Below are 26,245 nucleotides of genomic sequence, written 5' to 3'. Positions count from 1 at the left end.
TGCATTTTCATACTGCGATGGTGAGGAGCACACAAGAGGTCTACGCTCCGAACGCCTTCTTTCATTCTCACTTCTTCCTCCTCCACGTCTCCTCTTCTTTGTGAACACTGCTTCGTGCACTTCACCTTTACACTCGGCCACGCTGCAAGTTTGCGCCGCGGCTTGCAACATCGGACGCACTAACCTGATATATGAAGTCGATGATGTAGGCTCTTACTGTTATAAGGGCGCGCGGGTGATGAAAACCAGTCGCCAAGACTTGACACGTCATCGTCGTCGACGCCGTGGGGTAGTGTGCAGCCGTCGTTTAGCCGTCCAAACTGCGGTTTGAGTTGCTGACATCGCCGAGAACACCGATAGGGCTAGGCGATATCACTGTGCTACCGCAAGGGAATGTTTATTGGCATTTCTTCTCCCTTGTTTCCTATCGATAACGGTTTGAGTAGCGCTCGTTGATGCATACGATAAGAACATTGGTGGTTTCTAGTGGGCGCTGTTGTCCCGCGCACGTTTGTTAGGTTAGATGCGAGCCAACACCGCTTCAGTTGACGCTGTCGACACTGTCCGCTGTATTGTCGGCACTGTCTTCCATTGCGACACAAATAAAACGTGGAACAACACGTGCTCCTGAGTTGCCTTTGTCATAAGGAGGATTAAAGATTCCACCGGCAGGCTTTCGATTAATGTGACCTCATTTGTGTTGATCGTCTTGGCTTCGTCCAGACATACTTCCGTCAATGCGCGGCGAACGGCTGCGCCTCCGGCCGATAGCTGTACAAACATGCAAGAATAAGGCTCGGATAACTCAGGAAACTTGTCGTTGCTTGGGTCTACGGAGAGGTCGGGTTTCTGAAGTAGCTACGCGTCACGTGAAAGGAACCAGTGCCTCCATGTGGGGCCGCCTCACCGACTGCCGTGGTTCGGAAGCGGTGTCAATCTCTGGCAGTGGATGGTGTCGTATAAGGACGCTAAGACCGAACGAGGCCCGTAGCGGTAACAACTGCCCGCGGCTGATGTCTTGGCGGCGCAGTCTTCCAACCTGTCTGCCATGTGGCAGCAAGGCACAGCTGCAGCGTCGCGATGATACTCCTCACAAGTGGCAGTCCCAGGAACTCGTGAGTGGATAGGACGCCCGCCTGTGAGCTTTCTTGAATGACTCCTAAATATGTTAATGCAGGCAGAATACTTATTCCATATTTTTTTGGAGTCAAGCCATAGGACAGTCTATAATGGAGCAAGGCGGCGCAGAAAAAGTGGAATGCTGCATTTGCGACATGAGAAAGTGCACATGATCAAGAAGCTTTGTACAAATGCATAATGCCGAGGACCACCTTTAGAGAAAAAGAAGGTTTGATTTAATAAGTGTCGATTTTAGAGTTCTTGATTGAGGTATACTTGAAAGGACTGGCGCGCTATAGCGTAAAGCTAGTCCAAACTTTTCAAATGCAATTCTGCAATCAGTCCTCCGCGATCGTTCAAAATCTTTTTTGGACCACCCCCACTTTGCTTGTCAGTCATGCGAGGCCAGGAAAACCGGGATAACTCCCAATATGACATGAGGTGTACAGACTGATTATGCATGATTCAACCGAACAAAAGAAAAATACTTATTTGTGATTCGGCGCCTTTTCGCCATTAACCCTCTGCTGTTGGTCAAAAGGTTTAAGGCTGCACCCACTTCACCTGTCTGTCACTCGACGTCGAAAAACCGCGAAAACTCATTGCGTCAAAGTGACGTGTACGCGTTAAAGATGCATTAACACGCAGAACAAAATTGAATTTTTTTCTGAATACCTGCAGACTGCCCCGTTTCGAAATGAATAGAAGATGGCTGCCGCCGATCGCTCAGACACTGGCCACTCGCACCTGCCGGAGAGCATAGCTTTATTTGCGTGTAGCTGAACCTGCGGTCAGTCCTGCAGTCGGACTGACCACAGGTAGAGCAGGGCCGACCGAAAGCAACTATCACAGGCACATTCCATTCTCACCAGGACAGCTGCTTGACGCCTTTGTCTTGGCTGCACGGCAAAGTCAGTTTTCTACAACCAGCCATATTCGTTGTCTGGCCAAGCATGGCGATCACCCAGTACATTGATTGCCCGTAGAAAAGGGGTCAGCAATTTCTGCGAAAATGGGAACTTCCAGTAGATCAACAATAATGGACTGCGAGAAGCTGGCAAAGGAATGTGAGAAGCGCATGGTCACCTCCAGGCTGATGGAACAGCTGGCCAAAGCGCCAGGGACGGCCTCCGCTGACACTGAAGTAGTCGTTGTACGTACGACTGCGTTATCAACCACCAAGGAAGCGTGAACGGCCTCCCTTGGTGGCTTGGAAGCCGAAGTGGTCTCTGGTGTGACATCTGTACCAAGGAATGACTGTACGGCGTACCCAGGCAGGAGGTTCCCAGGCAGAAGGGCAGGAGGGGCTGAAGCATTGTCTCGGTGAGATGCAGAAACGTGGCTCAACCGATCGCTGATGTGATACACATGCCACACCCTGGATCTGCTTGGTTAGCTTGACGATGGTTCGATCAAGATCGCCAGTGTTGTCCTGCCCTAGATCCGTCGCAGAGACTTTGACACCGTCCACGTACGAGGCGGCGGGCACTAGCGGCCCTAGTGGGGCAACAATATCCATGCCCAAGGGAGCGTTGACGACAGCCGTTCGCAACTCGGTGGTTGAGGTTGTTCTAGATAATGCATGCATGACTGGTTAAGCGTGTACAACGTTGCCTATAAAAAAAGACCTGGGACGGTGCAGACTCACGAAGACTGCACTTAAGGATGCATCGCTGTAAGGCTGGTTTTTGGTCGGCTACGCCATTTTAATTGTGAGAAGCATGCATGAAGTCGACCCTCCGAACGCCTTCATTACTTATCACTTCCTCCTCTTCCGCTTCTTCTCTTCCTTGTGCGCGGCCTTGTGCCCTTAACCTTTGCAATACCTACAAAAACGCTCAAAAAGTCAAAGCTCCTTAATTGGCTTTCCAATTAACTAAAAATGCCAATAAAACTGTAGGACAATTTCCATAGAACAGCGGTGCAAACTGGCCTAGATAAGTGAAAACTTAGGTGCTGCCATTGTGTTTGCAAATCTTATTATAACAATAATCACTACCATCGCGTTGAAAGTTTTCAAGCCAGCATGACACGGAACTCAAAATATTTCTGGCGCGGCGTGCGCCCTCACTCTCCTAGAGAAAAGTGACGAAGATGTGTGTCATGTTGGTGCAGCTGCCGGTGTTGCCTGTAATACTGCTGATTCTTTTGCCGAATATTTTTCTTCTGTATTCAATGGAAAACATTTTAGTGCCTAAAGTAACATTCACTCTCGTTATGCTACGATGTGTACGCTATTAGTCAATAAATACTTTGTTTTCAAGTCTATAAAGCACTTCAAGCCCTCCCTTTCTTGTGGTGCTGACGTTACGTGTCACGCACTGCTTAAGGCACATGAAAACTTGCTTGCCCCCATTCTCACAAATATCATCAACATTCCCATGAAGTTTACTACGTTTCCTTGAACTTGGAAGTTAGCGCAGGCATTGTCCGTACATGAATCGGGTGCTAGAAATGGAGATAGTACTACCTATCGGGCTATATTAACCCCTTGTCTGGGTGACGTCATAAGTGTTTCACTTTGTATTGCGTTCCCTGCTTTCTGTTAAGGCAAAGAACATTTTAATAGATTAAAAATATTATTGTATTTTTACCTGCCAAAACCACGATCTGATCTTGAGGCACGCCGTAGTGGGAGACTCCGGAAAATAGAACCATCTTGGGTTCTTTAACGTCCATATAAGTCTGAGTACATGGGAGTTCTCGCATTTCGCCCCCGTCTATATGCAGCCGCCGTGGCCAGCGTTCGATCCCGCGACCTCGTGCTCAGCAGCCCAACCCCATATCCACTTAGCAACCACGGCGGGTTTAATATATGAACATCATGGCTTTGTACTAGGGAACTCCACAACAAACTTGGCCCCATTTATGATCCATGCTTCAAGTTTCGTAAATAGTAGTTGACAATTACACGCTCGTTGCTTTGACATCAGTAAAGCATTTGATGTAGTTTGCGAAGAACTCTTCATTACAATGATCACGCAAGTGAAGGTACCTCCTACGATCGCTGCCCTGGTATTTATTAACCTAAGAAATCGATTGGGCTTCGTTGGGTCTGTTGGGCAGAGCTCTGTTAGCTGTGAAGGCTCTAGCGGAATTCCTCTAAAATCCGTTCTTGGCCTTCTTCTCTTCGTACTGTTCATAAATGTCATTTCGTTCGCACTTCAGTACTCTTTGTTACTTCTGCACGCTGACGACTACAAGGTATTTAAGACTGTCAACAGTGTTCATGACAGCATTAACCTAAAAAACATTTTTCACTGAAACTGGTCCAGAGACAATAAGCTACTGTGAAATGCTTTCAAAACTATCGTATTAAACTATGTACGGAATTCACACCATGTGCAATTTTTATACACTCTTCGGGATGCTTCATATCCTCGACCTGATTGAAATAAAAGCTGTTGGTTTGTGCTGCTACGAAACACTAAGCTTCTCTTCACTAAATAGGCGAATCAGCGTGCCGTTTGCCCTCTTGTTGTGGTTTGTGGTATAACTTCCGTTCCCCTGTTGTCTTTCTGAAATTGTACTCTACTATGGGACTTCCACTACTAGAAAATGTCTGTGTAGTTTTGAACGGAATATGCAAATTTAATTCGGACCTCAGTGAGCGCGTCCACAATAAATTGATATCGATTTTCAAGCACCGATTTTTTCCGTTCTGGCGACCATAGTGCAGGGACCCTATAACGCAAAACTATTCCAATAAATTTTATTCCGATCTCCTGGCATCAAATTTACGTAACCGCCGACGCAAGCATCGGGTGGTAAACCGCAGCGTTGCTTGAACAGTACAATCAAATGCTCTCCTCCTTTATAGGAGGTCACTTTTGTTTGCTTTCAAAACGAATAACATTGCCTACATTGAACGGTCTCTTTTATCTAATTGGCTGACAAGAGGCTCAAGAGGCGAGGGTTTATGGGGCCGATCCAGCGAAGTGAAGAAAGATAACCGGATGAAGAGGGAGGTGCCTGCGTCTGCGATTGGTCCACTTTCCCTTACTTAGCTTGCCGTGGCTTGCCTAAAATCGCGGCGCCGTGCGACGCGCTGTTAACAATGCCGCCAAAACGGATCCTCAGCAAAGAAGAGTTGGCAGAGCGATCTCGTATACGTGCCGAAAGGGCTCGATAACGCTATACGGCACGCAAAAAAGTTAAGTTGCACGCAAATAAGCCTATGTTCTCCCGCAGCTGCGAGTAGCCAGTGCCTGAGCGATTGGCGGCCGCCATCTTCTTTTCCTTTCGGAACGGGGCAGTTCCGGCTGTTTAGAAAAAAAAAATCAGTTTTGTTCGGCACGTTATTGCATAGTTAACGCGTACACGTCAATTTGACGCAAAGTTACCACTTTGCTGTATCTTTAAATCTGCTAGCTCAGCATGAGAACCTCCCCACATTCCTCGATGGAAATTAGCATCGGCAGACTGGGTGCATTTTAAAGAATCAACTTCAAGAATCAACAATCTACCGCTTTCAACGAATGGTGGTCCACTCGCAACATGTGTTCCCTGGTGGAACGGCCACTGTAGAGAGGCACGAAAGAGCCAGAACAAGGCTTGGGGCGTATCGCGCAGATCACCAAATGCAGAAATCTAATTGAATTTAAACAAATTAAATCCCAAGGAAGGCGGACACGGCGTCAGCCAAAGAGAGAATGCTGGGTGAGGTTCCTCTCGGGAATTCATGCACCCAGGAGGTGAAAGTGTGGAATTGCTTAACAAAGCTAAAAGGGCAACAAGTCCATCCATTTTCTCTTGTAAACGACCAAGGGAATACATTGCAAGACCAAACAGACTCACTTCTGGAGCACTTTGAGCGTGTGTCAAGCTCAACCCATTATTCACAATCCTTTCTCAAACATAAACAAATAAAAATATGTAAGTCAATCCCTCCTCCAGGACGTGATGCTCCATCATGGTGCCCCACGTCAGCTACTGACTGATAGAGGCCGCTGTTTTCTTTCCAAGGTTGTCGACGGCCTTCTTCGCTCTTGCTCAACGTCCCACAAGTGCACGACGGCTTACCACCCACAGACAAACGGACTTACCGAGCATATCAACCGTACGCTCACGGACATGCTCTCCATGTACGTGTCCGATGATCACCGGGGTTGGCATTGCTCTTTACCCTTCGTGAAGTTTGCATATAATTCGTCGCGTGACGATATTGCTGGGTATTCTCCATTCTATCTACTATACGGCCGTGACCCACTCCTGCCTCTTGACTCGCTGCTCGCTTTCGAAGCCAACGCTACGAGGCCATTGTTCGCGCGGCCACAGTACGTCGCATTGCGCGTGATCGCCTTCTGGCGTCTCAAACTATCCAAAAGCATCGTTACGACAGTCGTCGTCGGGACGCTCATTTCAGCCCTGGGTGACTTGTCCTGCTTTGGTTACCTTCTCGTCGCGTCGGCCTCTGCGAAAAACTGCTGCCGCGATACGTGGGGCCGTACCGAGTTTTTCGCCAAGTCACCAGCCTCACATATGAGATATCACCTGTGACTTCGACGTGTTCTACCCCGCCAAGAACCGATATCGTGCACATTTCGCGACTCAAGCCCTATAATTCGCACGCTGATTCGCCGCCCTAAAATGCATCAAGACGATACTTCTGCAGCCGGGGGTTACTGTCATACGAGTTTGTGCCGCTGTGGATAAAAGGACGTTGGCAGAGAAAGAGGAAATTGAAGTGGCTCGAGGATCAGTTTATGGTGTTACCCTGGTCACGAGCTGCACCCTTGTAACTGTATATATTGTAAACACATATATTTTCTCCCCGTAACAATATTAATTTTTCCTAGCTTTTAATTCCTTTGAAGAACATAATGAAACTGAGAACTCTCGCAGTAACATTTTACACTTGTAACTGTAGAATATACAACGTGTAACAATGTCACACTCTGTCACACCCGTGTTCTTCCCGACAAGTTTCACACCCTGCCTAACTTTCCCGCGCCCTTGTCGACCTTACACCGTAATGGATGAGATCCCATCAGTAAATTGTCCAATTTCCTTTTCAAAGCTGTTGAATATACTGGCATATTCAACTTTTTCTCCCTATGTGATTGATCTCTCGTGACTAGTATATGCGACGTCGACGAACAGGTCAACCGGTTCACCGAAATCGTCCTATAAGTACGCATGACTACATCCCTTAGCAGAAGCCCAAATGATTTCAAGTTCTTTATTAATTCTCTGGGGAACATAGAACTGCTCTAAACGGCAAAGAGCGTGCGCATAGAAAAGTCAGATGTCCCTAGCAAATGGATAGAAGAATTCCGTCTCTTGCACTCCCTCTGTGATCACCTGTATAAGCGAGATTAGAAGGCTCAGATTGTGATGATAATGATGATGATGATTTATTGGCATCCCCTTTGAAACGCGGTGGTGACAAAAATTACCTAGCCTGCTTGATTTAATCATGTGTGCTATACAGGTTTTTCATTAAAGCATTTTTGCATGCATTTCCTTAAGCTCTTATTTTATTTCCTCGAACCTCCTCTGCCTACCTTGTACTGCTCCGTATGCCTGCAAAGAATCCCGCCATATCAAGCTTTTCCGTGTTTTTTGTCACCAATAGTCTAAACGTCTCTCGCTTATCTCGATCGTTGACCGATTGATGATTCCGTCCACTTTAAACCCAAGCACTTCTGGAAGGTGTACGTTACCTACTGTCTCACTGCGTGAATCCCTTCGCATTGCTTTAGGATGTGCTAAGTGGTCTCCGGATTTTCGCTGCAGCATACGCATGAGTCATCTTGTTGTGAATATTTGCTTCTATATGTTTTTTGTATTTAGGCAGCTAGATCGAGCCCCAAGTAGCAAGGCACTCTACTTTGTGTTATCGTACAGATTTTTCCTTCTCATTTCTTCCTTCCGACTCTACAAAATCTCCAAGGCTCTTTTCGTTTCCACACTTTCCATCCAGTTCATCGTCATTGTTTGTCTCACTTTCAATCTCCTGGTTGGCTATCTACAGTTTCAATTACCCTGAACTTGGTTGCGAACTTTCTTGACCTCTTCCTCCATTCTGTGTCCACGCTTTTCATGAGGAAGAGCGCCTCTAAGCAGCCGGCGGACTTTTGGGGACGCCTTCTTATGGTCTTCACCAACCGCTGAGATTGTATTCGTCTGCTTGACACCTGTGGTAGAGAAGTGCAAGCAGTAACTTTTCGCTGCCCAGTTCTCCTCTGTATATAGACCGTCAGCTGACAGCACCACTCATAAACCGCTTTGTCGCTACAACTTCCAGATTCTTCCGAGAATAGCATCAGCGAATTCCTCAGGCGCGTGAAAAAGTATTTGTTTGGCAGACGAGAAGGCATCGCAGCCGCCATTATCACAGCCTTCAGCAACGCCTTTGTACCTGTTCTGACATCAGTCCTGTCTGCAAACTGTCCGAGTACACAAACTGGGTAATTCTGCTTTCCAGCTTGCTTGCAAAGACGTTTGCATTGTTCCTCTCCTGAAATCCGGCTCCAAAATGAATGTCACAAACTATTACCTGATTTCTCTTCTCTATCATCAAATTTGTTGCAGTGGTTGCCGAGAAAAACGATTTCTCTTTTCGCATGCAGTTAGGTAGGAGCCCTCGAGCTAAAGTTTCCTTAGTATGGCATATTTCATATGCGGCAGCATGTTCGCGACACCGCGTCAGGGTCCGACATTTTTGCTTTAAAGCGTAATTATCAATGATTATAGAGTAAAGGTCACCTACCCGACAGAGGTGCCTGCGTCAGCAGGCATTTGGTGGGTTGCGACCCCACATACCCGAGCACACTAGGGTTGGACCCTCCCGCGTGTAACCATGCGCGGCTTAGCCGTGTAAGGGGAAAAGGCGATCCTGGTAGTAGAGCTTCGACCTTTAAGGCCCCTCGGCAGAGGCAACACGCCCCGTGGCCTCGGCTTCACGCAGACGGCACCCACGGATTGACCCACTCGGGGAAAATAGGTAGCTGCCTTTTCCTGTCTCTCTCTCTCTCCCTCCAATTTTTGTCTTTCTCTCACTTTCCATCTTTCCTGCCTCCTACTCATTTCTTTATTACTCCCAATCTTCCAGGCAGAAAGATTTAATCTTGTGTGAGTAGCCAACCTGGGTTACGTCATATTTGCTTATAGTGGTAACGTACAACTGACGTTTGCAGGCCCTGTTTTACAGGTCCTGCAGCGTCCCCCTGTAGGGCTCCCCTATGACTAGTACGTTCCTCTATTACTTGATCGCTCCCTGAAGAGCGGGCGCACCGATGAAATCTTTGAATTTTTTGGTTGCCAAAAAGAAACCGACCCCGATTTCATGTCATCAACTCTGAACACAAGAAAAACAAGCACGAACAATCGCACCTTTTGTTGTTTCAAAATCCGAACTCAGGCACTTGGACCAGGCTGTAAAGCATCAAAGATGATTAGCGGCGGTCTCCTTTTGGAACTCCGCGACAAAAAGCAACACGAGAAACAGCATAACCTAATATCATTTGGAGATGTCCCAGTGACAGTGACCCTGCACCAAACGATGAACACCACCCGTGCTCTTGTTTCTGATGATGACCTGATGGAGCTCACAGAAGCTGAACTATTAGAAGGCTGGAGCGATCGAAACGTAGTTAATGTTAAGAGAATTCTCCTAAGTCGCGACGGGAAAGAGATTAAAACAAAGCATCTAATACTTACCTTTGGCTCAAGTGTGCTCGTTGAGAATATTTAAACAGGGTATATAAAGATCCTGGTCAGAACACATGTATCAAACCCTCCGAGACGTTTTAAATGCCCGCGATTTGCCCACAGTTAACAGAACTGCTGAGGCCACTGGCCACCGTGCTAAATGCAGTGCTCATGAGCACTCCTCTGAATCGTGTGAAAGCTCTCTCTACTGTGTAAACTATGATGGGGAGCACGCCGCGTACTTTCGGTCGTGCCCATCATGGAAAAAAGAAATCGTGACAATAAAAGTAAAAGAAAACATCTCACTCAAGAAAGCACGCAGGTGGGTGCCCTATCGGCTTAAAGTCAGCTTTGCTGAAGCGAGGCGTCATGGGGCAGCGTCACTACGGCCTCCGGTGGCTGTGCGGCCCGCACACAGTGGGCCGGTGGTAACGCCATCCATCCCCTTGGCGGCTGCAGCTAGCGCTGCTCTGCCGCCCCAGCAGAAGAGGCCATCAACCACCAGGCCGGTGGGCTCAAAGGTTTCGTCTACCAAGACGAGGCCTTCACATCGAACGCAGCGTTTGCAAGAGCGCGAGTCCAGCGCCTCGCAAGACGCGATGGACACAACAACCAATCGGGCGGCGTCGCGAGCTTCTAAGGTGCGGCGAGACTCTCGCGATCGCTCAAAAAAAGACAAAATCCGCGTCACGACGCCTGGAAAATGCCCGTGAGCTAATATTCGTCTTTTAAACACACAGCACAAAACACACTTACCATAATGGAGACGCAAATACTACAACAGGATGTTAGAAGACTTCTTCATAACCTTGACAATATTAGGGAACTCCTACACAAACATAATCCAAAGTTGCTGCGTGTTCAAGAGACACATGTGAGACTTGCAAACACCAGCTTTCTTCGCAATTGCATCGTCTTCCGAAAAGACCGTGACGAAGCTAAGGCCTCCGGCGGTGTACCAATACTTGCCAACAAGTCTGTAGCGTGTCAACACGTCACTTTTCAGACGCCCCGCGAAGGGGTGCCAGTTCGGGCAATCTTTATTAATAATCTGGTCACTGTGTGTTATATATACATATGCCCCTTAACTATCATCTCAGCAAAAGCGATTTCTATAACCTCACTGATCAGCTTCCAGACCCTACATATTCGTGGCAATTTTAATGCCTACAACACGATGTGGGGAGACTCGTGATGCGACGCGAGTGATCGATTCATTGAAAATTTTCTTCTGACCTCAAGTGCCTGCCTGTTTAATAAGAAGGAGCCCACCTATTGCAGCGGCCAACACAACAGTTATTCATCGATAGATCTAGCAATCGGTTCTTCTCTTGTGCCTCACCTGGGATGAAACATCATCAAGAAACTTTCTTTAAGCGACCACATTGCTGTAACTCTAAATCTGATAACTCAGCATGAGAACCCTCCGCATATTCCTCAGTGGAAATTAGCATCGGCGGAGTGGGCGCATTTTAAAGACTCAACTTATCTAACACGAGATTTTATAAACAATTTTAGTGTAGATGACGCTGTTGCATATTTCACCGCTTTTATTATTGATGCAGCCGAAAACTTTATCCTGCAAACGAATGGTGGTCCACATACAATACGTGTCCCTGGGTGGAACGAGGACTCTAGAGAGGTGCGAAAGAGGTAAAAGAGGGCATGAGGCCTATTGCGCAAATCGCGAAATGCAGAAAATATAATTCTACTGAAAAAAAAAACACATGGAAGGCAGAAATGGCGTCAGCAAAAGAGAGAAAGCTGGGTTAGGCTCCTCTGGGTATTCATGCACGCAGGAGGTGAAATTTTGGAATGGTTTCACAAAGCTAAAAGGGCCACAAATCCATCCGTTCTCTTTGGTAAACAACCAACGAAATACTTCGAAAGACCACGCAGACTCACTTGGGGAGCACTTCGAGCGTGTGTCAAGCTCAACCCAATATTGACAATCCTTTCTCAAATATAAACGAATGGAAGAATGTACGTCATTCATACGTAAATGCTGACAGAATGAACCGTATAACCATCTTTTCAGTACTGCGGAGCTGAGAGCTGCCTTGATCGCTTGCAAGAGTTTTGCACCGGAATCTGACAGAGTCATGTGTGACACAATCAAAAACTTACACACTGACACTTAAGTTACCCTACTCACACTTTTCAACACTATTTGGGCTGCCGGATCTTTCTAACCACTTGGAAAGAAGTGATTGTGGTCTCTGTTTTGAAACAGGGCAAAGGCCCTTGCTCAGTCGCAAATTACCACCCCATAGCTCTCACAAATTGCCTTTGTAAGCTATTTGAAAAAATTACTATTCGGTTACTCATCCACTTCCTTCAACTGAACAAAATGCTAAATCCCTATCACTGTGGCTTCAGAGAAGGCTGGTCCACAACCAATCATCTAGTACGTATTGAAGGAAATATCCATGATGCATTTGTACGCAAACAGTTTTTCTTGTCTATATTCCACGATATGGAGAAGGCGTACGACACAACGTGGCGCTGCGGAATCTTGAGAGACTTATCCGGAATGGGCATCCGTGGCAATATGCTGAACCTAGTAGGAAGTCCAATCGCACCTTCCACGTAAAGATCGACAATGTGTTGTCACGTCCATTTATACAGGAAACTGGTGTACCCCAGGGAGGCGTGCTCAGCTGCACACTCTTTATCCTTAGGATGACCCCACTTCGTGCTTCATTACCACCGGCCATTTTTTATTCTGTCTACGTGGACGACATTCAAATAGGCTTCAAATCCTGTAACCTCGCAGTGTGCGAGAGACAGGCACAGCATAGCTTCAACAAGGTGTCCAAATAGACAGACAAAAAGGGATTTCAGATCAACCCTTACCTATGTACTTGTGTTCTTTTCACAAGAAAGACAGGCCTGGTTCCAGATCTTTGTGTAGAACTGTGTGGACAACAAATACTTATCAACAAAGAGCATAAATTTCGATGTGTTATAGCTGACTCAAGCTAGCTTTCATTCCACACATTAAATATCCTAAAGCAAAATGTCTAAAAACAACGAACTTGCTAAAAATTCTATCTTACACAACATGCGTATCGATAGAAAGTTTTTGATGAATCGTTATAAGAGCCTGATTCGATCACGATTAGACTATGGTGCCGTCGTATTTAACTCTGCCGCGTCGAGCGCGCCAAAGATGCTAGATCCTCTCCACCATCTAAGTATCCGCTTAGCCACTGGCGCTTTCAGGACAAGCCCTATTGAAAGCTTATACGCAGAATCATATGAGTGGTCACTGCATTTGCAGAGAACATACATGAGCTAGACATATTTCTTTAAAATACACTCTAACCGTGAACATCCCTGTTTTATTACCGTTAACGATATGACGTGTGCTACGCTTTTCCGTAATCGTCCCTCTGTAAGACAGCCTTTCTCGCTTCGTGTGAGGGAGCTTAGTTATGAAATACATGTCCCACTCCTCGAACATCGATTATTGCATCTAACCAAGCTGTTGGCTCTTGGGGAGTAGCAGGTGGTGGAACGTGACATATCCTTTCTAGAAGTTACAAAGCAAGCTCCAGAGCTCGAAATCTGAATGCGTTCCCTAGAACTCCGGTACAAGCACTCCTGCACAGAGTTCTGCACAGACGCTCCGAAGTCATATGCCGGATGGTCCTATGCAGGCGTCGGTCCACCCTTCTCGGAATCCGGTGTAGGCATCCGGAAACAAGTATCTTCACGGCTGAGCCCTAGGCACTGTTGTCAGCTGTGAAGCATATAAGAAAATAAAAACTCCAATAGCAGTTATATATACAGACTGCCTTAGCGTCGTGAAAGCATTGATGTCACTATGTAAGTACAAGGATCCAGTACTTACTGAACTCTATTCCGACCTGTGTAAAGCGTATATATCTAACCAGAATGTCATTATATGCTGGGTGCCTGGCCATAGGGGCATCGAGGGTAACGTTCTGGCGGACCAGGTGGCCACGTCAATTGCATCGCATGCTGTTAATCCTACCGCTGCTGTCCCTGCCGCAGATGTGAGGCCTTTCTTACGAGGGAAACCGCGGAACCACTGGCAACGCTTGTGGGACGCGGAAACAAATAATAAGCTGCACGTGATAGAGCCACATTTAGGTTTGTGGCCCTCCGTAACAAAATAACGGCGAACACATCTCCTATTCTGTCGACTCCGAATAGGATACATATTTGGCACCCGTAATTTTCTACTTACTAGAAATGAACCTCTAACCTGTGGTAGATGTGGTGAGAGGCTGACCATTCTCCACGTCTTCCTGGAGTGTCGGGAAGCCGAAGCTGAGAGAAAGAAACATTTTCCTCTTGCATACCGCCATTATGTCCCTCTTCACCCGGCTATGTTTCTAGGTAAAGAACCGCTTTTTAACACCAAAGCACTCCTCGGTTTCCTGAATGATGTTGTCCTACATGTTATAAGTTCATTAAGTTCGTAGCGCATCATCTTTCTAGGGGATGCCGCTGTGATAGTTGTTTTGTATAGCACATGTCTCCCGGCACTTGTGTTTCAAGGGCTCTGATGAGGCAGTAGTGCTCTAGCCAATTTTAGCATCTGACATATTTTTTACATCGTATCATTCTTTCCCAATGCATTTTAATGCTCATAGTGCACATCATTAGTCATTGCCATAATCTTATTACACACAGATTTTACGCAATTTACAGCGACTATTGCTAGGCCCGTTTAGCGTCACTTCACATCAACTTCACAGAACTCATCACTCAACTACGAACTCATTACCACAGGAATGGCGCTCTTTGGCCATACCTGGCCCTTGCGCCACTAAACACCACACATTCATTCAAATGTCACATTGCGTATACCTCAGTCGAACAGACAGCAACTTCCTCGAGCGTTTTTTTTTTCTTTTTAAACAACACTTTCTTTGCCTCTTCCTTCGACTTTCCCACTGCTCCTACTGCTGTGGGCTGCTGCTGTCCGGCACGCCGCTAACACCGGTCACTTCATGACGTAGTTGAGACGCACGCCACTAATACCGGGCGCGTCGGGACTTCGGTAGAGACATTGTCATGTCACAAGTACATAGAAGGCATGCGCAGTCGGTGTTTTGTTTCATGACATTTGTTCGTGAGGTGTCATTCTCAAAATTCCGAGGCATAACTTTGTAAATAATGTAAGACAAGATATGCGCCACGTGGAGCGCCTGCGCGGTTGTGGTTCAGAACGATTGTTCGCCAAGCGACGCCCGCGGCGTAGACACCCGTTTTTCTGCGATACGGGGCCCTCAACGCTATCGCCTTAATGCATGACAGAAGTGTGGCTCAAAGGAAAGACGACCAGAGAAGCCTGTGTCAAGATTTACGCCGCGTCACATCTGCGCAATGTCCTCTGGACGCCTAACTAGGTGTGAGCCCTCACAAATGCTGTGCAGGAGCTGCTGCGCTTGTCTCCCTGCTCACCCGCTGCAGCAACGACCGTAGAGGGAGGAGATGGGGAGAATATTAACGAGGGAATAGAGGGAGAGGAGGGGAGGCAGATTTGTGAGCTACAACGCTACAACCCAGCATGGCGCCGAAGCGTGCACCAGTTCCGACGGCTCGCCGAAAGCGTCGAGCGGAGCAAGAACAAACACAAGCGGAGCAGGCAAGCTAACATTTCACCTTACGTCACGACTGGCGTATTCCGCTAATATATCAGCGCCAAATAACGTCAATGAACGCGAACAGTAGACAAAGCTTTGCTTACATTGATTCCCACAGTGCGTGGGATCTCCTTTTTTTTTTTTTTTCGACAGTAATTTTTTGTTTCCCGCGTCGTGTTTTAAGGGCTTCACAGTGAAAGTCAGCTATACGTTTGTACAGTTGCGGTGGCGAAAGGGCGCCGAAAGTATGAAAGGTCGATCGAAAAGCAGCCAGCAACGCAGCTTACAAGAGCCAGCAAAAATGCCGCCTGGTACGCAGCGCAAGAACGAGCTCATGCAGCGTGGCCGTCTTTCGTGTATCCTTATGTCGGAGGCTGTTGTTTACTTTACCCGCACGATCACCAGTTTACACTGAGGGCTCTTTCTGCGTACGTTAAAAGAAGCGGTTGATTGCTTGATTTATTGTTTGATCGAATCTGTTCTTGCAAACTTCTTGCCTTAGCATTGCTGAAAGCGATGTTTTTGGTAGTGTTGTGTACTTCGCGGACGGTGACGCGCGCAGGCGCGCAGCGTGACGAGCAAGTAGGCCGACGAGCTGCGGAACAGAGAATGCTTTATTCGAAACAGCGCGTGCTTCTTATGCGCGCTGGTGGTTTCTTATCAACTTCTAACTGACAGTGAACGACGCCTGTCGCCGCTATCACATTCCTTCGCCCACAATAAAAAAAAAAAAAAAATTATGGGGTTTTACGTGCCAAAACCACTTTCTGACTATGAGGCACGCCTTAGCGGAGGACTCCGGAAATTTCGACCACCTGGGGGATCTTTAACGTCACCTAAATCTAAGTACATGGTGTTTTCGCATTTCGCCTCAATCGCAATACGGCTTCTATGGCCGGGAAACGGTCCCGCGACCTAGTGCTCAGCAGCCCAACACCATAGCAACTCAGCAACCACGGCGGGTCCCCACAAGTTAAGCTCCTTTGTGAAAGTCATCCGACTCCTAACGAACAGGTTGGTGCCGCTGTCACGCACTTCTACTTGGTACGGCACGAGCTCGGGTGACGTGGACTGGACGGGTGCCTGGCATGGGGGCCGCGATGGTGTGGGGGTCGTGGGCTGAACGGTTGCCTCATCCTCAGGATTTATTTGAACATGCTCTCGTTGACCCATTGGCAGACGGTCTCCCTCCAAGGGCTGGTCCCACTCGGGCACACCCGTCGTTCTGCCGGGCATACTCGCCGGGGCTGTCTGGGGGCCCGCGTACGGCAGGTGCTCTGGAATGGCTGGCTGGGATTACTGGCATGCGGTAGACGTATCTGCGTGCCGGAAATAACTGGCCAGAGGCAGATGATCAACTGAGCGAAATGCACTTTGCTCATCGTGTCCACCAAGCATGTCACAGGACTAATGACCTTCACTATTCAGTCTTCAGTCCACGCTATTTTCTCCCCTCTGACAGTTTTAAAGGGACACTAAAGTGAAAAATGATTTCTTCTGCATCAGTAAATTACCGTTCTAGAACACCAAAAACACCACTCTTACAACGATAAGACGTTTGGTAAGCGAGAAAAAGCGCAAGAACGAAATACGGGTGGCGACGCCTACCTAAGTTCCCGAACCTGGGGGCTGTGACGTCATGGATTTTGATGGCACCTTCTAGGGCCTACTAATAAGATATAGCGGTACAGATTGACTACATTGTGTTCTAAAGGAACCAAATATTAAACATGGCAAGTTTCGGGAACCTTTATTCAGCCAACGCAGCCCAAATGCGAAAACATACTTTGGAATCCCTGACGTCACGCTGACGTACCGGCGCTGGGGTTTCGGCGCGAAATTCAAATACTGATACTTGCACCTTCATTTTCTCATCAAATAATCAAACTATTTCTTTTGAAATGACTGCCTGCAGGGTTCACAAACAATGCTTCATTAGTCTAAACTGATTTATTGTTTCGCTTTAGTGTCCCTTTAACGTAGACGCGGTCCCCTTCCGTGAAGAAGCGCCATGGAGAGCGATCTCGGTCGCGTTGAGCCTTGGACTTTTGCTGCCCCTTGAGCATGTCTCCTTGAAATGATGGCTTTAGCAGCGACAGCTTTGTACGCGGCGCCCTTTTTAGAAACACTTCTGCCCGTTACTGCGCATGGAGTTGCCCGATAGGCAAGCAAAAAATGGTCTAGGCGTTCTCGTAGCGTCCTGTGGCTGCCGGAAGCACTACCATGGAGTAGTTTCTTGCGCAAGGTTTTTCAACTGTTTGCACACACCTCTCAGCTGCTCCATTGAACTGCAGGTGATAAGGTGGGCTGTATGTGTGACGCACTGCCCATGACTCGATAAAATCGTTGAACTCTGGCGCCGCAAACTGGGGGCCATTATCTGTCACTAGCTGTTCCGGCAACCCGTATGCAGCAAAGAGTGTACGCAGCTGTTCAATGGTATCCAAGGCCGTTGTCAATTTCATGTGAAAGACATCAATCCACTTCGAATAAGAGTCGACCCACAGCAAGAATGAAGCGCTCGAAAAAATCCACGTGTACTCCTTGCCAGCAGCGAGCGGGAAATGGCCAGGGTTCCAAAGGCGCGCGCGCCGCGCCACATTGCTTTGCCTTGCAGATTTTGCAACTTTTCACGACGGTTTGAATAGCCGCGTCCAGCCCAGGCCACCACACTAGGCCGCGAGCTAACATCTTCATTCGGACTGTTCCAGGGCGCTCAGCATGCAGTAATGCCAACACATATTCTTGCAGTTTGGGCGGAACAACGACAACACTGCTACCCCATGTCACGCATCATTGCTGTAGCAATAGTTCGATTCGTCTGGTGTGGTATGGCCGTATCCCCGCTTCTACTTGCAGTGGCCATTCAACTAAGAGTAAGTTCCGCAACCTTGCACAGCACTTTGTCCTGTCTGGTAGCTTTGGCGACATCTCTGGCCGACAGAGGCGTCGTTTCCAAAACTGCCAAACAGTCGGCCTCTGCATCCTTTGCTTGACTTGGAAGAGGCAATCTCGATAACGCATCGGGCACTACCATTTGGAACCCTTTCCAACACCTAAGCTCGTAACGATATCCCGCCAAGATAAGCGCCCATAGTTGCATGGGCGCAGCGGTCAAAGTTGGTATCGGCTTGCAGGAACCTAGAATGCCGAATAACGGCTGGTGGTCCGTGATAAGCGTAGGAAGACGGCCTTACAGATATCGATGAAACTTCTTCAACCCATATATTATGGACAGCGCTCCTCTTTCAATTTGCGAGTACGCGTGTTCCGCTGCCGATAATGTTCGAGAGGCAAACGCAATGGGCATTTCGTCCCTGTTTGTTTGCACATGCGAAATCACTGCGCCTAGTCCGTACCGGGATGCATCGCAACTGAGTACTAGCGGCCGCTTGACGTTGCAGTAGCAGAGTTCTGGGCTCGACATGAGCAGTTTCTTTGTTTTGTGGAAAGCAGCAGCGCACTCTTTGGGCCAGTGCGAACGCAGGCCTTTTTTTAAAAGAGCGTACAGTGGTGCTGCCACGGTCGCCAAGTTTTTTTTATTTATTTATTTGTTTATTTGAGTACCCGTTAGGGCATTACATACGGGGGGGGGGGTGCGAAAAAGTTCAAGCATGAGTGAAATGTGTACAATGCAAATATATGAAGGCATTAGGAACCATAAAAAAATGATCTAAACATCTAGCAGAAGCACAGAAACAAAAAAGAAAGAAAGAAAGAAAAGGGTTACGAAGTTTATACAATGCTCAGTAGCGTGAAACGCGCATAAGAACCTAAAATGCGATGGAAACAATCAGTACCTACCAGAACACGAGTTTAAGGATACAATCAAATAATAATTTAGGTAAACAGCCTACACAGATACATATCAGATGAAACGGAATGAATTTTATACAAATGCAAGCACATTGTTTAAGTCAATATTCAAGGAAATGTGGGTTCGGACAGGTTGATACACTCTAAAAAGGTTAGCAGCGCTGCATGAAATGATGATGATTCCGTAAGCGAGACAATGTTTGCAGGTAGCGAGTTCCATTCGGCAACAGATAGTTCGACAGGAACTTGGAAAAAAAGGTCACCATGCCCAAGAATGATTTCAATTCCGTTGCATTTGAGGGTTCTGGCGCAGCCGTAATTGCTTTAACTTTTGATCGCAAAGGCTGGATTCTGGGTGCCGATATCCGGTGGCCCAGGTACCAAACTTCCGCTTAAAAGAACTTGCATTTTTCCTCTTGAAGAGTTACATATTGTGGACCTGAAACCGCTGGCGTACTTGTTCTAGCCGCTGATGTTCTAGCATCCTACGTGAGGAATACCACTGAGCATTCTCTCCATAAGTGACTGAAATTCCGCCGGAGCACTTGCAATGCCAAAGGGTAGACGCTGGTATTGAAAGAGCCCTTTATGTGTGTTTAGCCTCAAGAGTGACTTGGAGTCTTCGCATAGCTGCACTTGCTGGTATGCTGAGGCTAGATCCAAAATGCAAAAAACACTCAAGCCCTCCAAAGCTTCGAACAAGTCTTCTGGTGCGGAAGCCGGTTGTGCTCTGTTTTCAGCAGGGGATTCACTGTGAGCTTATAGTCACCACACAACCGGACATCCGCCCCTCCGTCTTTTGGCACAGCGACGAAGGGTGTTGCCCACTCGCTCCGTGTTACCCGCTTCACGACGCCGGCTTCTTCCCAGGTATCCATCTTATTTCCCACTGGTTCAACAAGAGCGAAAGGCACCTTACGTGGTCTGAAGAACACGACTTTGCTGTCCGGTTTTATTAGTATTTGCGCTTTGAACCCGGAAATCGGTCCTAACTGCTTAGAAAAAGCAGGCGCAAATTTCTGTTTCAGCTCAGTTACCATGTCTACTTCACCTATGACAGCGACTTCGTTCCAATTTACCCTTAGTCGACGCAGCCAGTTTCTTCCCAGTAGGCACGACCACTGATTTCCTACATCATCTACTGTTGTCAGGGCAAGGACGCAAGCCTGCTTGTTGTATTTTACTTGCACGCCGACGGAACCAAGAACTGAGACAAGCTCGCCCGTGTACGTTCTTAACCGATCAGCCACCGCTTCCAGCGGAAGGTGCGCTCAGTTCTGCTGATACATTGCCTGGCATCACCGTCACTGAGGCGTCCGTGTTCATTTGCATGCTCCCTTTGTGGCCCTCTACACCCACGGTAACATAATACGCCGACTTTTTGCTGGCTATACTACAAATCTGGAAATCATTCTCCGATTCTTCCGTGGAGTCGTCCACCCAATTTAATTTTTTGCGTGGTTCGGTTCCCCGCTTGCACATCTTCCTGAGATGACCTTGTGTGCCAGAGTTGTGGAACTTGTACCTGCGGTATCGACATGGTCTTTCCGAGTGGTTCTTTCCACATCGGAAACATTCTATCGGTTCGGTCCTGACTCCTCACCAGCAGTCCTCTGTGACGGGGCGTTGTTGACCTGAGAGCTTGCGTATTTGCCTGCTTTCAGCTATCAGGTCCCCCTGACGACCTGCTTCGCCAGACGTCACTTCTTGCGACTGCTTCGATGCCATTTCGCGGTTCAGAGCAATTTTGCAAGCCCCTTCGAAGGTCAGAAACCCGGCGTCTGCTGCAAACAGCTCCCACTGGGCGTCCGCGCATTGCAGCCCCGCTACGAGCCTGTCCTTCAAGGCTTGGTCAAGAAAGTCACCAAATGCGCAACTTTTCGCTGAAGTCTTCAGCTTGAGTAGGAATTCTGTCACGCTTTCTTGTTCAAACTGTAGGCGGCGGTTGAATCTGCATCTCTCCGCTATGATGGCTTTCCGGGGGCTGTAATGGTTCTTCAGAACCGATTTTGCCTCATCGCACGTTTTACTGGACGGCGCATAGGGTACGAGCAGGTTTTTCAGTATTTCGTACGATTTATGTCTTACGACCCTCATGAATACGGGTAATTTCTTAATGCCGGCAACTTCGTTTGCCTCCACATACAACTCAAACCGTTCCACGTACGAGTCATAACTTTCGGCCTTCTCGTCGAAACAACCGATTCTTCCCACCTTTGACATGTTGGCCGTTTCCTCGAGGTCCCGCCGTGCTGGCGCTTCCTTATGCGCTCCTGATAACTGACACTGAACGGCGCCTGTCGGCGCTGTCACAGGCAAATCAGTAAAGCACTCGCCTTTCTTATACCTCCAGGTACAAGGTACTTGATTTACTTATCAATTGATTCGTGGCTTGATTATCTACTCGCAGTCATTTCGACAGGTCCGAAGTTCTATGCCGCAATATCAACTAGAAAGTACTATGCCTGCTGTGTTTCCCTTTCGGCGTGCATAACCCAATGCATAATCCAGCGATATTCACGCTGAGCACACCGACACTTTCCTACATGGCGAGATTGTCCGCTTCAATTCCCTCTCTTTGAAGAACGTTGTTTAACACCTGTCTTCTCTTCCACTTGCGTGGCTCTCATGTTCTGCTACTCATAATTTCATTTTCTGTACTGCGCAACGTGCCCTTGGAATACCTTTTGTGCGTGCGATGTAAGCTTGTGTGTGCCTTGGTATTACCGGTTCGCTATTTCTTTGGAGTGGGCCAGCATGAAAACCGTATAGGTTGCTCCCGGGAACTTAGTAAGCCACCATAAATTATTGATTTGCAGTAACTATTATAGCAGTAGCAGCAGCAACGACTATTCAGGAAACTGTTATGCCTCCATACTAAGAAACCGCATAGTAAAGAAATATGAAACTAATAATATAGAGTCCTTGAAGTCAGGTTTTATTTGCTTAGCCGCTAACATTGACTAATAAATAATTATATTCAGTGAGAAAAAAATAGATTACGAGTATTTATTTTTTTATTTATTTATTTATGTTACCTACCCTCGAGCGCCGAGGCATCGTAGAGCGCAGTGGATTACATAATATAAAGAGAAAAAATAACAGAATGAAACACGGCATGGTATGCAATATTAGCGGCAAATGATGCATTACAAAACAAATATTGAGCAGACTGCAAACATTGCAATATGTATGAAAAAGAAACAGGTAAGAATGTCCCTACGTGCAGTGAACGAATGGCCACGCCGAGCAAGCTCGAATTAATGAGGGGGGTGAAACTATTTGGACCAAAATATAAATTTTCTAAGTTTGTTTTGCTTTTGAAAGCCGCATTCCTTTACCTTTCAATAAGTGTAGTACGCTTGGGTATGCGTGACTTTAATTAAGTATTCAATTCATTTTAGTAGTCCCATCGACCGCGAAGTGCCCATGCCGCGTGGTTTAATTTCGATATTGTTTGACGTTTTCAGAACATAAAAAAGAACTTGCTCTTGGCTATCTTTTTCTATGTAGTGCATCTTAATTACAGCCATGCGGCTACCGTGCGCTGCTCTTTTTATTGTTTGTGGTGGCATTGAAGAGTACGTCGCATCCATGAAGGCGCCAGTATTTTGTTTTTCGGTGTTGCTGATGGGGAGATCGCAAAGACTAACAAGAAATTGAAAGTTATATGGCAACCGCTACCGTACAAGTGTGCTAAAGTACCTAGGGGTCACTCCAGGACCTTTCTCTGTTTCCATGTGCACGCTATCGATGGCGGAAAGAAAACGCGACTTCAAACTAATCGCAGAAGCAAAACAGCTACGAAAGGACCGAAGAAAGAGGAGGAAGCGCTGCAGTTAAATTCAGTATGAAGAACAGTGTAATCCTGGTATTTTTTTTATAAACAAAGTCGACGTTTTCGGGCAATTTTTTACCTTTTCGTATAAAAGTGCTGGGTGTATATAAACTAAATTTTGTGAAGATGTCAGTTAGGGCATCCTACAACTCTCAAACTATAATGAATATCCACAAGCTTATGGGAATTTGATCAACAAATAAAATGCATGTCGTAGTGGCGGTTGGACTTTAAAACCAAAACAAAAACATTTTAGCTTAATGTTTTACGTATCTACATGATTCTAGTTACACTTGTGTAGCATACCATTTTCCCTTGATTTGCGTTATTGGAAAGACCTGCGACTAATAGTGCTAGAAAAGGAAGTACATTTAAGAATAATTAAAACAATGCTAACAAAAAGCTCAAAACACGGTGTTTCAAAAATGTTGTGCTATCTAGACAGTTCTGTTATAACTTATGCCAAATGACAAAATTAAAAATCACAATCTTGTTCAGGACTCCTCTGATTGCAATTGTTCCTACAAACTTTCGAAGCATCCGCCGTGGTTGCTTTGCGGCTTCGCTGTTGCGCTACTAAGCACGAGCTTGCAGGATCAAATCCTGGCAACAGCGGTTGCATATCCTTGGGGGGGGAAATCCAGAAACACCCGTGTGCTTAGATTTGGGAGCACGTTAAAGACCTCCTGGTGGTCAAAATGAATTCAAGAGTCCCCCACTACGGCGTACCTCATAATCAGGTCGTGCTTTTGGTACGTAAGACCCCATAATTTAATTCTAACATTCCAAAGTATCATCCCACCTTATTGACGGTATTCTCTGACTCAGGGCAAAGAAGGCGTCGACCAGGTACTGGCCATTCTGCGGTCGGAGCTGGACCGCGCCATGGGACTTCTGGGTGAGTAGACTGGCGCATGCTCATAGAGCAATACAAAACACAAATTTTTCACTTTGAAGAAGATGGCAGTGCATCAATATAGACTAGCCTAGTATGATATTTGACACATGGACCCACGGCGCGACATCGTTTTGAATATCGTATGAAAAGCAGCGCCGTCAGCACGAAAGAAGAAAGAAAATCATAACGCATCTTGCACATATATAAATGTCTGAATAAAGGTGACGGAGGTATATTTAGGAAATAAACACGCATAATAAGAACAAACTGGCTAACAAAACGTCCCAATTCTGGTTGAGCAACTTGCAGCCTGTCATCGTACAACTCCGCCACATCGTCAACTTTTGTTGTTGTTGCCATGTGCTAGCATGTGGGAGTGCATACAGGCACTGAACAACACTGACGTGCCTTCAGAATATCCATACATGACGATTTTAGAAACTGAGGTTTTCGCGGACTGTGGCGCTGTCGTAAAATCACCAAAGCTGCAGAGGTGCTCGAAGGTTGCAACCGCTGTAGCTAATTCCCAAGATCAAGCCTGGGAAAAAATGCTGGCTCTCGCGTAATTGAGAGCAGATGTAAGCATGAAATGGCTACCGGCAAAGCAGACTCGTTGGAGAGGATACTAGCCACAATCTTGGTGAGGTGCATGTTCGCCACGACACACCCCGCCACACCACAACGCACCACGCAATGCTTTGCACTGGTCCACGTGGACGCTATAGTTTCCTGTCCCATACAGAACCTCATTACAAGTCTCGGTCAGACAGCCATCGGCGATGCGCCGGACGCTACCGGCACTGCCGGCGCGCCAGACGCGACGCGGAGCTCAGGGACCGCTGGCGTCGAAAAGAGAACACGGTTTCACCACCGAAAATTGACAGTCAAGTGTAGAGTGCCCTGCATCTGCATTTTGAACGCCCGCTGATGTAAATAACAAATAAAACTTCAGAATACTACAAGTTACAGCTTGAGTGATATTGTGAACAAACATTAGGAAGAATTCGGAGGCAATATTTTGACCATATATCGACAATGTGCGCCGATTGCATGAATATACTGAGCAATATGCATCAGGGTCGAGATTAATAATCGCAGGTGATTTTACCGTTCCTGAAGTGAACTGGCAAACAATGCAGCATCATTCACCCTGTGCGGATGTGTTAATTGACTTTATGTTATCGTTCAACCTTACTCAAATTGTAACTGAACCTACACGTGTACAGGGATCCAGCTGTTCCATACTAGATCTAATATTCCTCAGCAATCACTTCATAAGTGACGAAACTAGATTAAGCTTACTAGAAGGTATTTCGGATCAAAAAATCACCTGTTGCACTATACCCCTTCATGACATCGTTACCCTTTCAGCAAATCATCGCTTACCCCGACTATAGTAAAGCTAACGACACCAGTATACTTGATTACCCGATTAATGAATTCGACTCGTTTTTGCAACTTTCACATAACAGCAATACGGACATCGATACATTGTGGCTCGCATTTAACGTCGTCATATCTATTCGTATAACCAATTACATACCAACTAGGAAAAATAAACTTACTAGGCGTAATCCATGGATAACGCGTCCCGTTATACATGCGAAACGTAAAGTAAAGCGAATGCGAAAATTGCTGAAAACTAACCCATTAAATTTTACGCATGAAAATCTCAGCGCAGCTATCCAACTTATGCAATCGAAAATTAAGACAGCCAAACAGCTCTACTTTACTAATACACTCACAAAGTTTTTGAAAACTGCTCCCACAAAGTTCCGGAGCTACATTAGCCAAAAGAATCGTAACGACAACGGAGCCTCAAATGAAGATAACAGAAACTCTGCTAACTTGCTTAACAACTACTGCTCCGTTTTCACTGAGAACAACTGCACGCTACCACAAGCAAGCTTCTCTAGAAATAGGCCTCTAGAGCCACTCACACTAACCGTAACAGGCGTACTTAACCTACTACTTAACTTAGACCCCAAAAAATCACCAGGACCTGATAGTATTTAAAATGCATTCCTTCACAGATACGCTGAGCGGATGGCCAAGCACATATTATTAATTTTTAACAAATCGATCTCCGCAGGCACCCTCCCTAAGGATTGGAAAACAGCTAAAGTGAAACCAATTAATAAATCAGAAAGTAAAACAGAACCCACTAACTACAGGCCAATCTCACTAACATACACTGTGTGTGAACTACTAGAACACAATATCTTAAAGCACATAACCAAACACTTTGAACAGGAAGATATACTAACATATTGTCAGCATGGTTTTCACAAAGGAGTT

At 46.7% G+C, this 26,245-nt stretch overlaps 1 protein-coding gene across 4 annotated transcripts in view; it reads left to right on the top strand.

Annotated features, from left to right (window-relative positions):
• LOC126536545 (2-Hydroxyacid oxidase 1-like) overlaps positions 1-26,245 on the top strand; it is a 258,247-nt gene that overhangs the window by 145,239 nt on the left and 86,763 nt on the right. For 2 of the 4 annotated variants that reach the window (XM_050183562.3, XM_055072759.2), the window contains exon 7: positions 23,878-23,947. The exons of the other annotated variants lie outside the window; for them this stretch is intronic. In XM_050183562.3, the coding sequence (XP_050039519.1) occupies positions 23,878-23,947 (70 nt within the window). The remainder of the gene's footprint in view (positions 1-23,877; positions 23,948-26,245) is intronic. 4 annotated transcript variants of the gene reach the window in all.

Source organism: Dermacentor andersoni, chromosome 3, assembly GCF_023375885.2.
Source record: "Dermacentor andersoni chromosome 3, qqDerAnde1_hic_scaffold, whole genome shotgun sequence".
Classification (NCBI taxonomy): Eukaryota; Metazoa; Arthropoda; class Arachnida; order Ixodida; family Ixodidae; genus Dermacentor; species Dermacentor andersoni.
The sequence above is the reverse complement of the archived record's forward strand: the minus strand, read 5'-3'. Positions and strand labels throughout refer to the sequence as shown.